The 18,143-nt window shown below is 45.7% G+C and overlaps 1 protein-coding gene across 2 annotated transcripts in view; it reads right to left on the bottom strand.

Annotated features, from left to right (window-relative positions):
• Positions 1-17,680, bottom strand: part of LOC139558538 (protein Jumonji-like) — a 93,952-nt gene extending 76,272 nt beyond the window's left edge. For both annotated transcript variants that reach the window (XM_071373711.1, XM_071373712.1), the window contains exon 1: positions 17,151-17,680. In XM_071373711.1, the coding sequence (XP_071229812.1) occupies positions 17,151-17,195 (45 nt within the window). In that variant the 5' untranslated portion in view covers positions 17,196-17,680. The remainder of the gene's footprint in view (positions 1-17,150) is intronic.
• Between the last annotated feature and the right edge of the window lie 463 nt (positions 17,681-18,143).

Here is an 18,143-nt window from a genome sequence, read left to right as displayed (position 1 = left end):
CAGTACAGCCTGTTTAATATGGTGGTGGGGGAACAAACCACCGGAGGTTCAGTCAGTTAGGTGTATCATGTGACCGAGTTAAAGCAACACTGACACACAGACCATTCAAGCCTTGCCAACGCTTTGTGTCAGATTACTCTGACCACTGTCTTATCAAGTTCCTCTTTCATACCCTCTGAAGCCCCCGATGGCCACCCTGCTGCTCATCCCACTTCAGCCCACCCAGGTCACATTGTTAGGGCCTAGATGCTTGGATGACTGGATGCCTCCCGGCTCCGGAAACCACTGGAGGTCATTTGTCTTTGATGGTTAGTAACTTGTTCTCCCCTCCTTGGCAAGTCGTCTCTTCTCAGAGTAATGTTGTTAGCCAGGGGGCGGTATGCCCCAGAGACAGAGACAGGCAGGGTTCTTCAACCTGAAACCAAAGACACATGGAGAAACACCACAAAACCAGTTCTAATGTCCACCGAATCACAGGGTAGAGAGCTGAAACACTACGGACTGAAGTGGAGAAACTGTTCATCTCTGAAGAGCTACCTCAACTACCTCGTACCCCTGCACCGGTACTCCGTGTATACAGCCTCGTTATTTATTTTAAGTAAGCATTTCACAGTAAAGTCTACACCTGTTGTATTCGGCGCGTGTGACAAGTACATTTGATCAGAATCTGTGAAATGTTCAGACATCACCACAAGGCACAGACATCAGCAAGAGGAATAACTGAGAAAGAGTTTCCTTTGGTGACAACACTAGCTTCCTTCAGCTCAGTCTCATAACAGGGGAGGATCTCAAACATTTGTCAACAAAGCAGGAAGCTTCTGGTAGAGGATAAACTAAGAGTAAAAAAATGAAAAACACTTCAGATATTGATGTCATCTTCCTAACAACCCCCTCGGGTTAAAACCCACATAACGATTGGATGTGATGCAGGGAGGAAGCTCTGAGGAAAGTACTGTGACTCAGCCATCCTGAATCATTCTTTCATGTCGTGTTCATCAATATTCTACGGACAGAGGAGGTTCTCATGAACACATTTCTGCTGGGTGGGAAATATGTTCGCAAAACATTTGCTTGATTTCAGCATGCAGGGGCAGAGAAGGCTGAAGAGAATTAACAGTTCATTTTGACAGCACCATAAAAAAAACGGGATGTAGGTCCTCGCCTCCTAATTGTACTCTTCCTTATCAGGAAAGGAAACTTCCTCTGTCCCTCCCACCCCCATATCTTCTTCCTTTTTTAATCAGTCTTCACTTCCGCCTGGCTGTTCAGGCTGGCTGGGTGCCAGTGGGCTCAGAGGGGGGGGGGGGGGGGGACTACACTGCCAGAGGAGATGTCTACTGGACTGCCAGTCTTGGAACTAAAAACACCACAGAAGTGGATCAGTTTTACCTCCTACAGGCAGGAGGGACAGGTTGCGATAAGTTTATCCTGTTCTGTTCTAATCAGACCACTGTCAATCCCTTTTACTTGAACAATAAAATATCCAAATCATTTAAAATCACCCTGCCTAGATTTAGAATAATCCATATCAATTATGTCAGTGTGTGCAGACTGTACCCACCTCCAGCTGATCTGAGCTACCTCAGCCTGCATTCACATTCCACTCATTCTCTGGGCCAGAAGAAGCTCTGTTTGAACTGTATGACAGAAGTGTGGAGGAATGAGGGAGAGGGGGAGAGCTCAAGAAAGCGAGAGCCTTGAATTGAGCTCGGTGGTGCTGTCCTATCAGAGGCTGCCAAACAGACAAGGCATCAGCCAAAAGGAAACCATGAGGAGAGCTCAGTCTCAGATAGGCCCAATTATACACAGACACTCCCTCACGCACACACACACAGTCCCACAGGGGCCTCAGTCGGAATATTTAGAGGGTTCTCCCGGTTTAGATTAGAGCTGTGTTGTTGCAGGGAGGGCCTGTTCCCAGTAGACAGACGAGCCATAGGAAGCCACAAGATTTCTAACCCCACTGAACCACAGTTCCCTGTAGACTGACAGACAGACAGGTCTGAGCCCAGCTACCAGCATGTGTAGCGCTGTCTCATCTTGGAGTGGCTCTCATAACAAACTGTTCAGGGGCTGGGTTGGGGGAGGACGCTGGAGACAGGTTAACTACCACTGTCTACACACAGCGGAAACCAGAAAGTACAGAAGTCACTGGCCCAAACATCTGTTATTCAGAGAGCAGCCATTGACATCTCTCCCAGTCTTCCTCCCTCCACCGTCAGTGCCAAAGGATATTGCAAGTCAAAGTGTGACATAGTCACAGTCTACCATTAGTTTCTTGATCATCTGCTCTGTAGAAAACATGTGGGTCTTTCTCCTCTGGTTGCTCCTACCCTCTACAGCCAGTCCACTGCAGCCCAGCCAAGCCAGTGGTGGGATTTTGATTTGAACCAGGCTAACCAACTCTGTATCCTCAATAGCCATGTTAACACACAAACATCACATGGTATTTCTCTTTTCTCTGCGGTCATTCTATTGCAAATTACCCATCCTCGTATGGACACTAAAACTTCCTTTTCTAGAAGCTACTTCGGAACACTTGGAAGGTACTGTATTGGAGTAGGCAGTTCTGTGGGAAAACCTTTGACATCAGAGGATGTTCCCCTTGTGCTAGCCAGTGTGATTGTGATTTTTTCCTAAGGTTCACACCCACTCATCTCCAACTTAAAATGTGTAACTGTACCACCTTCTCACATCGTAGTTAAAGTCAATTCAATTATGAATAAAAGCTTCCATGTTATGATATAAAACAAAAAAACTCTCCCCTCCCCCATCTTCCTTCGTTTCCCCTCATATAAGAAGAAAGCCAAGGCTATGGAACAACCAGAGCACAGAAAGCTTTTGTTTCCATACCAACACTTTCCCCCAGCTCCCACCCACACAGAAGAGTCTGCTCCCTGGGATCACAATCCACATGATGCAAGGCTTTGCTACAGACTCACAGTGTGGTCTATTGTAATTGTTTCTAATGGCCACCAATAGACCAGGCAGAGGAAAACTGTGGCATCATCTTGGGTTAAAAATGAAGAGGTAATGAGACCAGACTATTTCTTACAAATCAGTGACAAACGTTTTCCATTTCCCCTTCATCTGATAATCTTCCTCTCATAGCGAAACTCCTCTGACACCAGTCTTCCTGTCAGACGGCAGTGGGGATCCCCCTATCAGGTGGCAGATTTCTGAATGGACCCTAGTCCATGACCCACAATGCCATGATAGTGATGTAACCATCTGAACAGGAAGAGCAGCCAGAAGGATCCTGTTTAGTCGCCACAGGAAACACGGTCCATTTCCCTACAGCGCTGCTTTCTTCAGGCTAGGACCGATGGGAAGTTTCTCAACCACACTTTAGGTGAATTCTCCAGGTTCCACTAACAGACTAGGGTTGGTTGGTCACCCACTTACAGGAGGATCCCGCGTGTCACAGTGCCAGTCATCTGAAGAAGACCACACCCCCCTTCCGAGGAGAAGTCGTCATTGAAACTGTTCTCTGGTTTAAGACCAGGCTGCAGTCTACCCGAGAGCACCAGTCACAGCTTACATATCAAATACATGGGAATTTCTGCCAATTATCGTCGCACGCACGAGTCAGTCTGAATGCTGGTAAATGTGACAAGGTCTGAATGATGAAGGGATGAGAAAAGAAAAGCAGAGACATGAGGGATGGCTTAGTGACCAGGGTCTGTGGAAGGCTCCAGTGAGAGAGGGGAGAAGAGAGCCCTTACTGACAGACTGGATGACCTCTGATCCTGGCATGGAGGAAACTAGCATACAACCACACCGGCGCCATGGTCCCCAAGTGGACTAACTCATGGTGCCATGCATGACTGACAGTTAAAAGACAGCAGTGTTGGCCATTTGTAGACTTAAAACATCCATCTGTGATTCTATGCGGTTTGCGAGGCATGCTGGATGCTTCAAATAACCCTGATCCAACATTACACAGAACAGCTGTGGTCTTAATCAATACTTTATTGACACAGTTCACTCTGAACTCTGCTTCCATTGTAGTTGGCAGCATTGATCTCTAGTCATATTTGTGTTCAAGATGCTCTGCATCATAGTCAGGATGGTACAGAGTGTCCTGAGAGCAGTAGTACCATCTTGAGCTCTCGTTTCAGCTCTTATTAGCCATTTAAACACATGAAAATACCCAGGGGAGGGAGACAGGGGAGAAGAGGAGGGAGACATCCCCCCCCAGAGCCCCTCAACCCCCACAGTCTGGTTACACGGCTGCTCGCCTATCAAAAGCACTTTGTTCTGCCACGGAGACATCAGCCAATTACACAGCAGGGTGAGCAGGCAGCTTGGCAGGGATTGGCCAAGGCATGTGGGTGGCTCCACCCATTCTCCCCCATCCCCTAACAACAGCAGCAGCATGCTAGTCTCTCCCGCTTCCTCCCTCTCCTCTGCAGACCAACTGCTCTCGTCGATCACTTTGGAGAAGCAGTCATCATCCTCCGCACCTCTCGCCATTTCCCCCCAACCTCAACCACTCAGGAGGACACTGAACAGACCCCTCCAAGCCAAGGGTTTCAACAGTCACACACACACGCCTCCTGGGCCTCTTGCCTAGCGGCTCAGAAGCAGTGGGATGTCAGGCTGGTTGCTGGCGGAAGGAAACACTGAACAGAAACAGAGAGGCTGAGGCAGCATAGGCATATCGTTCTACGCAGGTCCACTCTACGCAGCACAGAACAGAGTTGAACGAGGTCTCTGCTCTGACCTACTTTTCAATCATCACTACAGGAAGGGAACTGGGAGTAAAAGAGGCAGATGGTCACTTCCTCTATGGCTGCTTAGGGATACACAGTTCCACAGAAGACCAGGTGAAATGTTTCGTCTGGTGAGGAGAGTAAGAGATGGGTAAGGGAGGTGGGTGGGGGGGGGGGGGGGGGGGGGGTTATGTCATTGTGGCTCTCTGCCTTGGGCTCTCCCTCCCCTCGTCGTACTCCCTCGTTCCTCCAGCGAGGGGAGCAGAGCAGAAACAAAGAAAGAGGCCCTTCCCTTCCGCACAGAGAGGTGTTAACAGCAGCCTGCCTCACACAACACAACTCGGCCATCTTAAAATATGGCCTGTGTGTGAGTGTGCCTGCATGCGTGCCTATACCCAGCGATCTGTACAGGCTGTACCATGGATGGCACAGGTGGAGGCTGGCGACCCGGGACTTTGGGAGTGCGAGCAGAATGTACCAGCTCAAACACACCGCCAGGAGCCGAGCCGTGAGACAGACCCTGGCCAGAATCATGCGGCAAGAGAGGAGAAAGGTTTGGGCGTGTGAGGAGGAGCAGTGGCCCTTTGATGAGATGGAAAAAAAGAGGCGCTGATTGACAGCGCATGCCCTCCTCTACTGTGAACGGGCAGTTGAATTACTATTGAATTATTTCAGAGTTGTAGAAGAGGTACAGATGAGATACGATTTTTTTGTATTATGAATACATTGAATAAATTATAATTTCCCAATTTAAAAAATTAAAAAGTGTGGTGTGTGTTCTTACAAGGATACTTTTTTTGTGTACCTGTCCTTAGAAAATCATCCGTTTCTAATTCCAACATTCTTTCCCCTGTCTGTAGTGGCTTTATAGAGGAAACATCTTCAGCAGAACACAGCTGTGAATATCTCGCATCCCTATTCAGACACCACTGCCTTTGTCCAAACAGCCTTGAGGAATAAAAGCCAGTTCAACGTAGAAAATACATTGATACTGGGCTTGGCAATCCGCTTCAGTCCCATCCTCCTTTGTAAATACATTAGCTCCATTAAATCACAGGACACAAGACCTTTAACATTGCACATTTAATGCCTTTCTCCTTTGTTTGTCATTTTAAAAAAATTATACAACCTTAAATATGGCCATCTGTCAATCAGCCATTGTAAGAGAAGCTGAATGATGAGTGAAGAGAATAAAGGTTCAGGTGCTTTCTAGATCCATGTTGTTGCTCAGAGTAGAATCCCTGCTGTACAATGACTAGTCTCATATTACCATACAGTTGGGGCTACTCTATGCATGGCTGACCACACACACACACACGGCTGACCACACCGTTTACAACAAACACCTGCAGACATCAGGTTAGAGGGACAGAAGGGACAGGTTCACACACAAAAGGGAGGCATGTGGCGTTAGAGTCTCGTTCAGAACAGACAATTGCAGCATGGATGGAGGAGACAGGCAATGAAAAAGAGTAGGGGTGAGGAGAAAGAGAAACCACAGAGAGGGGGAGTTTCTAGAGTAGGAAAAAGGCAGCAGTAGTGCTACAGCTTACAAAATGACCCTTGCACATTCAGTTTAAAGTATTGGCGTTATTTTTCTCAGAGAGCAAACGGAAACCTTGTATTAAAGCTATTCATCAAATCCTTTGTGAGACAGAAAAAAAAACACTTGGCCCGGAATACAAAAGTGAAGCAGGGAGCGGTAGAGGTTTAGACGCCAAGACGTCCTACTGACTGATAGAAGGTGATAACCTCCATTTGGCTGTCAATCTGTGGGCTCACTGGGAACAGCCATGTGTTTGAGGAGGAGACAGCTGCTTTTGGAATCAATTCCTCCGACAGGTTATTCATACATCAATGCCCTCATTTAGGGAGAGAATATGCACACTGCAGAGTCAGACACTCACGGCTTCAGCTTTTCCATGAATTCATTTCACAGGACCGTGAAATAAAACAGTATGGTTTAGACTAGCTTTTCTCTGGTGAGGGAGAACATTAAACTAAACTAGCATGAAGGGCTACTGTATACCTTTTGATGTTTATATACTGAACAAAAATAAACATGTAAAGTGTTTGTTTCATGAGCCAAAATAAAAGATCCCAGAAATTTTCATTATGCACAAAAAGCTTCTCAAATAGTGCACAAATTTGTTTACATCCCTCATAGTGAGCATTTCTCCTTTGCCAAGATAATCCATCCACCTGACAGGTGTGGCATATTAAGAAGCTGATTAAACAGCATGGTCATTACACAGGTGCACCTTTTGCTGGGGACAATAAAAGGCCACTAAAATGTGCAGTTTTGTCAACACAATGCCACAGAAGTCTCAAGTTGAGGGAGCGTACAATTTGCATGCTGACTGCGGGAATGTCCACCAGAGCCGTTGCCAGATAATTTAATGTTCATTTCTCTACCATAAGCCCCCTCCAACACAATTTTAGAGAATTTGGCAGTACGTCCAACCAGCCTCACGGCCACGTGTAACCACACCAGCCCAGGACCTCCACATCCGGCTTCTTCGCCTGTGGGAACGTCTGAGACCAGCCACCCGGACAGCTGATGAAACTGAGGAGTTTTTCTGTCTGTAATAGGGTGTGGCGGCATATGTGGGTAAAAACTCATTCGGATTGGCTGGGCCTAGCTCCCAAGTGGATGGGATTATGCCCTCCCAGGCCCACTCCTGGCTGCACCCCTGCAGAGTCATGTGAAATCCATAGATTAGGGTTTAAAGAATTTATTTCAATTGACTGATTTCCTTATATGAACTGTAACTCAGTAAAATCCTTGAAATTGTTGCATTTATTATTTTTGTTCAGTATAATATCAACATTTAGAAATGTATAAAAATGAAAGACAAGTAACCAGCCCCAATACATTATAAACTGAGTATAGTCAAACTCAAATATCCATTTCAGTGGCATGGACTGAAGAGAATTTCAGTTTCTCTGGAGTGAGTTGGACAGGGCAAGGTAGGTGGTTGTCCCATGCATGTGTGGGTGGCAGCATCACAGTCCTGTGGTTTTAGGACAGACAGAACAGGGCATAGCTCTGTAGCCATCTCTCACAACCAAGCAGAGCGATTGACAGCCAGGGAGAGCCATGCAGCACAGTGCTCCCAGAGCCATGCTCACACAGTCAATTAGCAGCGGGAAAAACGTGTCTCAGGGAGGCAGAGGGGAGGGGTAGTGGGAGGGTTACTCTTACCACAAAAACAGAGGAGCATTCTGCAGCTCCAATCATGCACAATCACTGCTCCATCATGGCGGTTGAGAAGCTGTGTTGACGCGAGTGTGAGGCGGCAGGCCCTGACTGAGCCGAGACGCTAAGCTGCTTTGTCCCATCTGTAAACGTCCAATCAGGGTCAGAGGGTTCACAGTATACAAACGCTGTGCTTAACCCCTAACCAACCTACCAGCCATGTTCCAGGAACCAAAAGAACAGCAGCAGAAAATGTCACTTGTTTTTTCTCAGCACTACGGTTACTCAATATAGTCCAGCCATATGACCCTCACATTTCAACCATATTTACTTTCATTCACAAGTCATTCTCCTTTCAGACGCTCAAACAAAGTAGGCCTGAAAATGACCCATAATAAAAGGACTAATATTTCTGATGGAGAGAAGTTATTTACAACAGGAGAGAAGAGCGAGTCAGCCAGCAGCAGCCGTGGCTTCAACAGATTCATGCCCCATAAAACCAGTGGTGGGTGGATTTCAGAGAGCAGAGTCGCCTGCCAGATGCTGGGAGATTAAATTATTATGTTACGTTGTAGTCGCACTACACTGCTCTAGTTGTTAGCTGGAGGAAAACAACTCAGGTCAGTGAATATCAGGGCCAAGAAAAATTAAGTGGAGAGGTTTTCATGTGGTTTACTGGAGCTATAAGCTCCGCACTCCTGCAGCAGGCCCAGTGTACCGACAGGACACCCTGTGGGTGACCGATACAAGCGGCTAGCGATTAGCTGGCCTGGACTTTACAGGCCAGTTTGACTGGGAGGGAGAAACTGCAACTCTGTAACTAAAGCACTCTTTCATCTGAGACAATGAGCAGCCTGGTAGGAAGACAGGGCAAGGGGACAGTGTGGCTGAACTGTAGAGTGATGCTCAAAAGAGATGGCAGCAGGAGAGAAAGCTGAGTGTAATGCTAACTGTCAGGTAGATAAGATTAGCCGTTACTCTGCTGGTAATGGTGGCGACCGCAGCAGAACACACACAGTTGACTGACCACAGAGGGGCCCCAGCCTGGCTCTGCACTGTGGTACTGCATATGGGCTCCCACACTCTCGAATGTAGAACAACAAGACCGAGGTGGATCTAATAGCAAAACAAAGACACACACACATATATCTTTTTTTAAAGGGCCATTCCATGCCAGCATAGCCTGGACAAATATTTGGTATCTCAGATTGTTCTGGCAATTCTCACACTGTATAAACTTCAGTGGGAGGAAGGATGTTTGATATGCTTTTTACATCTGTAACGCAAGCAATGTTTTTGAAACACATGATGAAAGTGGCCATTCAGAGTGCAGGGCCATATGACTGTAGATTACAGTGGGCCAGCCTGCTATCAACACAAAGCCAGGTGTTTAGCGGAGCTGTTCAGGATGTTCGGGGCTCACAACACTAAAGCCCCTCTCTGGCACAGAGCTGCAGAAAATGGGCAATTAAGAAGTGATTTTCACCTCACAGCTTGGCCCGTTGCCTCACAAAGAACCCTGCGGCAGCCTGGGGACTGCAGGAGAGAAGAGGCCCAGGGAAGGGGTGACAGGGGTAGGATGGGGAGGTGTTACGGTGAGGCAGCATACTCTGGATCCATGCGCAGAACATTATGATGATGTATGAGAAACGATGAGATACAGAGAGAGGAGGGAAGAATCTCCAGCAGATTAGAGATTGTACAGAGAGGAGCAGCTGGTTTGACCCATACCTCGTTCCCTCTCTCGCCTCCTTCCCGCTCTTCTCATTATCTCACTCCTCTCCCGCTTGTTGGTAATTGAGCTCAAAAGGGATCCTGCTGGAGGTGAAATAAATGTACTTTGTCTCAGGCACACAGACAAACCTGTCACCCCTTACAGGATCCTCTGCCAATGTCACAGTAAACAGGAGAGCCAGTCACACATCTCCTGTCCCATCAGGCCAAGTCAGTCACCCAAAGCCCCACACCAAACCATGGCTGCCGCCTCAGTCAGCGGGTCTGGCAGACTGTCCAGTGATAAAGGTACTCAGCCAACCTTGAAGGAGGAGAGTCTAACGGTGGTTCCACTCCACTATGTCTGAGCACTAAGCCAGTAAGACCATTCAATACTAAGCCAGAGGAAACTAAATGGCTGCCGCTCCTCCACTCCCTCTCCATTCAGGTAGTCAAGTAAATGTGGCAACAATGGCTGATAGTAGTAAATGCCACAGTTGATTTCAGTGGAACTCTGTTTTACAATAGCAGGTAATGGTTTCATTCAAAATACAATAGTATGCTATTAAAGGCCTGATACAGCTCGTTCTGTCAGACAATACCTTAGTTATTGCTGTGTGAAATGCTTGGAGCACAAGCGGAGTGTAAATTGCCACACATTTCACACCACAGTAAGTCATGTCTCTCAGCCGGTTATACAACCACCACTCAGTACATTCTGTGCAGGGATACTTTAATCTAACTTTAGCTCTCCACTATGTTCAGACACTTGAGTGTCAAGTCTGAAACAGACAGACGTACCGTTCTGCCCCACTCCAGCAGTTGCTATAGTAACGGAGTGGTTAGGCCCCCTCTGATGGCACGGTGTATAAAAAAAGATCAACTTCTGGTCACTATGGTTACCCTGTCTTTAAGGTGACTTCCAGATTCAGTTGACATTACATGGCAGTTGGTTTGGGTTGAGCTGTAGGATGACCAACTGAACCGTTACTAATCTCATACTGCGCTCTGTCAGATTAGACTGTAGGCCTAGATGGATATCTATGGGCCCAAATGGCTGTAGTGTAAATCAGCTGTAAATGACTTATGTAATGGGATTTAAGCCAGGCTTTGTTCTCTGCGTGTACAGTATATGAATCTGTCATGAGCTACATTTACTCCATGAAGTGATTAAAATCAGTTTCCAGACCCGGCTCGGTCATTAGCTACGACAGTGCCCAATTTAATTATTTCTATCCTCTTTAGTTTGCTCTGACTGTCACAGGTTGTGTTTTAGTGCTGCCTTTGGGCCTGTTATTTGATCCAGGGCCAGGGGGCAGGGCCAGCCCTTCAGCCTGGGCTTTGGCTCCCTTCCATGGGTGTACCAAACACTACAGTACCCTGCTGTGAGGCCTAGTGGAAACTTAGCAGCTAGAAGTGCCATTAAAATGCTGCCATTGTGCAGAGAGGAGATCAAAGACATTACTTTTGACAGACAATCAGATTTCTGAAAATTCTTCTATTTTAAATATTAATCTCACTGTTAGGTCATAATGAACATCTGTCAAAGTGCTTTATGAAACCACGTGATATTTTGAGTCATCTTCATGTTTCCATGTTTCAGGCCGCCAAGGCAACAGCATCGCTCTAATGCTATTTGTGAGGGACAGACCGTGTGGCTAACCAAACTCCTGGCCTCATGCGTTTAGCTGACCCACAGGGACAAAGCACAGGGTGCCTGTTTATGGTGCGAGGGAGAGGCGAGGTATTCACAGTTTAGACTCCAGCTGCATGACATCTATCTGGGGAAGCTTCCAACGTTTCCTTTGGCAGTCTGAAGCGAGAACAACAAAATGGGGGAAGAGTGCAGTGAGAAGAAACCACCAAGGAGACGGATCTCCCACCAAACAGATGATGAATACATAAACACACGAAACTAATCTAAGAGTGCTGAAAGCAGCGAGAGCCCCCCGCAACAGCGCCAACCCCTCAGCAGTTTGGAGGAGAATCTCTGGCTAAGCGGGAGAGAACTGCCGTAGCGTTCTGCTCTCGTGCTGATCCCACTGGAAATGGCGTCGCTCAGCTCTTTGTACCTGGCTGAGTAATGACACCGAATGAATCACTTTTTTTTTTTAAGAGCCACTCCGTATTCTATTACAAGACAAGATGGAGCGGGAGACTAATGCGTTTCTCACGGCGACGGAGCACACAGAGCTGTAACTCTGAAACTTGTCTCCATTGACCTAAAAATAAAATCAACTGTTTCTTGTCTCCCCACCTTTGAGACCCCCCCCCACACACACTCTAGCCCGCTTTCACTTTGCACACAGCTCACACAAAGCCAATGCAGCCCGCCTAACTACTCGAGCAGTTCATAGTGAGCCGAGTACACAATGTAGCCACTTTCGGACAAGCTCATTACCGTAGAAAGCCGAGGGGAGCTGCCACCCAGATTTAGGCCTGTCCTCTAAGGGGCTGATGCATGTTGAAAAGGCTGCATTAACATGCACTGAGAGGGAGGTCATCTTTCAGAAACGACCCAGGCTTGTTCAAAGGCCTCAAAATGGCTGCAATAAAAATGGAAATAGTCAAAAGATATCTTCATCGTCACAGTAAATGTGACATCTGAGAAACGCTGACTACAATGTAACAACCTGTGGATAAGTCAGTGTGCCAATCTAACACAGAGCAGTGGCCAAAAGGTCCATGTGAGCTCTCTGGCAGGAAACAAAGATATTATACACCCATATATATGAAATATCAGCGTCATTATAAACATCACCATGATTGCATCACTCATGATTCATAGAGAATAAATTGGAGGAAACCCAGAACCCCATAAGAGTTTTGTTATGAGTGCACTACGACTCAGATACTGTATGAGTAAATACGAGGCCTATAAACCAGGTATAACACTAAGCACTATGATTATCAACAGTCTAATGTAAACTATATTTAGACATGGAGTATAATGATTTATAAATCATGTTGAATAACGCAAAAAAAAAGATATATCCTCCTCGTTTCCCATTGAGCAGCTTGTAACCATACAGGCATTAAGAGTCTAATGCGGATCAATATAATCAAAGGCTCCATTCTATTGCTTTATCCCTGGAGGCTTACTGCTGCCTGATGAAGACAAGTCCGAGTGGTAGAGGGGGATCTGGGGATAATACCGGATTGACCGAGAGCGTAGAAAACTGACCTGCTGTCTGTGGTTGGACACTCTCCGCAGGGTAGATAGAAAGTGGATGTTTTCATGTTTCAAAGATACCGTATTTTCAACCTAACTTCCGTTTCTCCCGAAGAACAGAAGTGGGGACTCAAGTGTCTTTCGAGGCCTGCTTTGTTAGGTTAGTGGTTGGGTGGCAGGACGCTGCAGCACCAACAGTTTCATTAGGCTTTACAGTCAGTAGAGACTCACTAGATCTCTAAACATGACCTCATCCATTCAGCTGGTGAGGTCAAGGTCTCGTGTTCATAATGGCCTCCATTCTAGTGACAGTCCAGTCACCCCTGTTCTGCCCTCCAGTCAAACCTATGGAGCCTCCCTACTACTGTCCAGCTTAGTGTCCAGTGTCCTCCCTCCTCAGAGCTTAAGCATGTTAAGGCCAAACCAAAAACATCTCAGATGTTGATTCAGCTTCTCAGGGATCTTGGACGGATGAGCTGTGGCTGCCACACACACACGTTGTGTAGACAGCTTGTGTCCTCTCAAGGCTGTCCAGCTGTCCGGCCAAACCCACAGGAGTAACACGACATAAATCATGGGGCAAAATGAAACGGTGCATTCAGTGAGAATGTGGTGTACGTGACACACACATATATATAGATCCAGAATACACATGGTTTAAGTGAGATTATTTATATATCCTGAACAGTCTTTCAATACAGCACAATGTCCGACACATTGTCCTCTCAGAATATTGGCACATATGATAGTGTATATTTTAGACAGGATACAGTCCATAGGGAAACATCCTCCTCCGCACAGACAGTCATTACCCACATCAATACAGCAGAGCACATTCCTTACACTGTGTTCACCTGCCTGGTACAGTAAGGCATGATCCTGGCTGGTAGTTTGCCCAGAAACAGGTTGGTCTAACTAACAAAGGAGGAACTGTGGCGTGTGCAGAGATTGTCCCGAGATGATAACATCTGATAAGAGAAAGGTCACATTACATGACAGGGTAAGAGGGTCAGGGTGGGTAAGAGGGTCAGGGTGTGTGATGTAAAGCTGCCATAAAAATCAGGACAGAGAGGAGAGAGAGAAAACGGAGAATAGGAAGCGATGGGCTGGCTGCTGCTGATCACCGGAGGCCCAAATTAAAACCGGCAGTTTGGGGAGCTCCCATAACGATGCAGTAAAGTGGAACATTGTCTGTTGGCAGACAGCAAAACACTGAGAAGAACTGAATCAAAATGCTGTGTCTACCAGCTGCCTGCCTTCCAAGAGATACGGCTCTCCACGTACTGTGGTGTGAGTGGTTCCTCCGATATAAGAGAGGATATAACTAGAGCTAATACTGAGAACGCTTGAAGAGAAGGTGCGAGGGAGGGTAGTGGTATAGAGTAAGGAGAAAGTATCTGAAACGTTCCTGTTACAACCTCCCTACCTCACATCATCTCACTGACCCAGTTACAGTGCCAGGGCTCCTCAGAGAGGAACTATGAACTCTGCCGTGTACCACACGTGAAGAAAATAAGGATAAAAATAAATAAATTACCATCTGCATTAAAACAGAAGGTTAAATTAAGCACATTCATGCTCAGGTCCACAAACCCTTGTGGGTGAACACGAGGCCCACATTTAAATAGTAAAGTTGAAGGACTGGGGAGGGAGGGTGAGAGGGGACGGAACCTTTACAGGCCTCGTTCCCGGCCCCCGCTCTATTTTTGTTTCCTCTTTTTGTGCGCCACACACTGCAGTGGATTTCTCAACTTCGCCCTCATCAGTTGTGCGACTGATGAAACACTGACAGCTTCTTTACATTTGTAAAGACCCCTGCAGCAGCTGTACTTATCCCACCACACAGCCCAGCTCTATCCCACCACACAGAGGCCAGCGCAGCTCCACACAGCCTGAATCAGAGGCATCTCTATCCCACCACACCCCGAGAACAGCCTAGTCAGGACAAATTGGCCCTGGCTGCACATCTCCTCTCAATGCTATGTTCAGTTAAACAACACCACAAACATAACTAGCGCTGCTACCTTACTGACTTAAACCCACCCCCACAAATTCACTGAATATACAAATATAGAATTTCAGAATAGGAGAGAAGGTGTTTGTGCCTCTAAATGTCTGTCAAATTGCCAGGCAAAGTGATCAGCCATCATAGAAACCAGAGTTATTTGAGAGGGCCTGTTCGAACTTTTGTGTCCTATCAAAGGAGCGGTAATTGCCTTGCCTTGTTTGCTTTTATTACGTTTTTTTCCTGACTGATGATGTCAGGAGCATGGATAATTGTCTAACGCTAATTAAGGGGAGGTTAAACCAGAGGGGCCAAGAGTTGTTGAGGGGGAGGGTGTTGCGTTTTGAGTGGGGGGCCCAAGGAGAGGGGGGCACCTCCAGGTTGTTTTGTTGTTGGCATGGTTTGGTCTGAGCAGATTTCTACCCCAGCTGCTGCACCTCAGCAGATGTGAAAGCCATGTTCTGTGCGGTCCAATTCCACACACAGCCACGTGAGCATACATCTAGCATTACGCAGGAAATTAAGAATAAAATATAAAAATAGACAATTTTAGACTTCAGCCGCAATTTTCCCCATGTCTTTTTCACTGTCAAATCATCTCACCAGTCCCCAAAATAAAGTTGGAAATGTAATGCATTGATTACTTTAATAGCATTGTTATAAGAGGTGAGTATTTTGGGGAGAAATAGTATCAAACTCATGGGGAAATGTACTGACTTAATCAAAAGTTTGAAAACTATATGCTTAACACTTCAAGAATTAAGTATTATTTCACCTCATAATATAAAAGTATAATGTTTCAACCATGTTATTGGAGTGGAACGCTTAGGGAAGGCAACAATCGCCAGTTATAATGGACTTTGATTATTCTCAGTGCATCGTGGGCCACAAACAAAGTAGCCTAGTCAGCAGCAGGCCCACACGTGGCCAAAATGTTTTGAGAATAGTTAAATGGAAACAAAAAAGGTACATCTGAAATAAAAGTATTATTCATTGTGGTTCATAATAACTTCACATTGTTTTCACGCGAGGAAAGTTCACACGAGAACACACGCTGTAATGTGAGGGTTAAACTCAGCCATGCGATGTGCTGAGTGTCTCCGTTTGAAAGTACGTCATTGCCTAGCTTACGCCTGTTTTAAACCCCAATTTAAAATACTTTAAATGTTGTAGGTTACACCGAGGGTAAAAACCTTGAAATTAACAACATTGGTATCGCCCCCTTCTGCCAAATTCGCCGGTATTAGGTAATCGCAGAAAGAAAATGGTCGCTTCTTGCTTCCCCTTCACATGAACCTCTGCAATGCGACTGAAACACTGCCTCCTTAAAATTACACCATAAACAAGCCAGCGCTTAATCAACTAACTGCTAACATTTCGTTTAGTTGCATCCATGGTCTCTCGTCTGCTTAAAAACTATTAACTGGAGATAACCCGAATAATTAAAAAACTCTCCGAGAATCTAACATTCTTGCTCAGCAAGCTCAGGCTGCAATATATCCCATTCACAGAGGTCACACAGACGTGCTACGCGAAATTAAAATGATCAGACCCTTTATTGCGTATATACGTTAGTAAACAAACACAGACAAGCAACTCCTCCTGAGCGTTCCACTACGATTGGAAATTATTGGAAATTCTACGGAAATGTTAAATTGCCTGACCCCCTTTCTGCGCTCTCCCCCTACGGAGAAAATTAAAGAGCTCCAGTCCACTCGTCATGGTCGGACCGTGCTAGTCAGGTACTCTCAAGTCGCATCAACATAACTAAAGTGAATGTTGTTATGATATCCAATAGCAAAACTAGGTGTTCATTTATAAATAACAGTTTATATAGGGCTACTCAGCATGGGGTATAGAACCCGGAATCAGCCATGGGCGATATGGCTGTGTCTTCATGGCTCTGAAAGGGGCTATGGGAGAAAACAAAGACATTCTGAAAACAATTAGCCAGCTCCTGTGGAAAATTCTGACTTAATCAATAAACCTCACACAAGTCGTTTGTTATATTGTACAGAGATGATTCCAGAATGCGCATTGCCATTCCATAGATAGTTAATAATCAAATACATCGTCTTGTCTGATGTTGAAGAAATGAAGCAACACAGACACTGTGAATATAAATCGACAATTTAAATAAAGTCTAATTGATAACACATTCTACAACTTGACCATCTAAAAAGGAAATTCGGCCCCAATAGGCCACAGCTGTGTAATTAATGGTAACCTTCACACTCCGTGATCGAAGTTTATGCATTTTCTTCAAAACAGGCGAAATGAACGTGCAAACTTGTAAAGGTTAAATTATTTTACACATTGGACAATAATAGGCTAGTAGTTACTCACGTATTTCTTTTGGATGATATTCCTCTTAGGTCTTTCCTTGCTCATTCTGCAATCCAAAATGTTTTGCTAAAGAGAGAATGGCCACATGAATTTCTTTCTTTGACTCTCGCTTCTCCCGGAGCACACCAAACAATTTAAATCCCCGGTCTGTGAGCTCTCTGGCTTTGTAGAATCCTCGCTCTGGGTTTCCCTTGACGATCTGGATTTCGTCGATAGATTCCAAATTAAAGGTCCACGACGAACGGAGACAAACAAAAAACAAACTCACTTCGGAATAACATATTCAAAACAACTCACAACAAATAACTTCCATTCGTAGAAAAGCCCTTGACGTTCTCTCTCCCGGCTATCCTGAACGACATGGATATTCTAAAGGTATTAGTCTGTTCTTTGAAAAGAGTTACATCTTGTTTGAGAAGAGGATTTAAATCGAATCAAATAAAAAAGGGTCAATGTTCCGTTTTGCCTGGAACTATCAGGCGACGAGTGTAGACTACTCCAGCACCGCAGCTATTCTAAACGAGGCGAGTTTCTTTCTTCCCCTGGTTCAGCCTATCACATCCGTTACCATGGACAGCGGCAACTTTAAAAGGCCGTTTTTCAGGCACCGAGTAAAAATGATTTTACAAAACGCGAGATGAATAATATATCCCGGATAAAGTAAAATCTTGTTTGATGAATGGGATCCCACGTGTAGGCTAGTTGGTTCTTCGCTAATTACAAGTTACTTCGTTTCCTATTTCTCCTCAGTGGCTCGAGCGATCCCGTGAAAAGCTGACCTGGAGCCCATTCATATTTAGTGTGCAAATTAGCAACATTGTTTCAAGCTCTCAATCTATGCAATGCCAATGCTACAAAGTAATTGACAATGTTTTTTTATTTGATTTAACCTTTATTTAACTAGGCAAGTCAGTTAAGAACACATTCTTATTTACAATGAAGGCCTACCCTGGCCAAACCAGGATGACGCAGGATAATTGTGCGCGCTTTGGG

This window comes from Salvelinus alpinus, chromosome 29, assembly GCF_045679555.1.
Source record: "Salvelinus alpinus chromosome 29, SLU_Salpinus.1, whole genome shotgun sequence".
NCBI classification, from domain to species: domain Eukaryota; kingdom Metazoa; phylum Chordata; class Actinopteri; order Salmoniformes; family Salmonidae; genus Salvelinus; species Salvelinus alpinus.
Note: the sequence above shows the minus strand (reverse complement) of the source record. Positions and strands in the feature narration are given on the sequence as shown.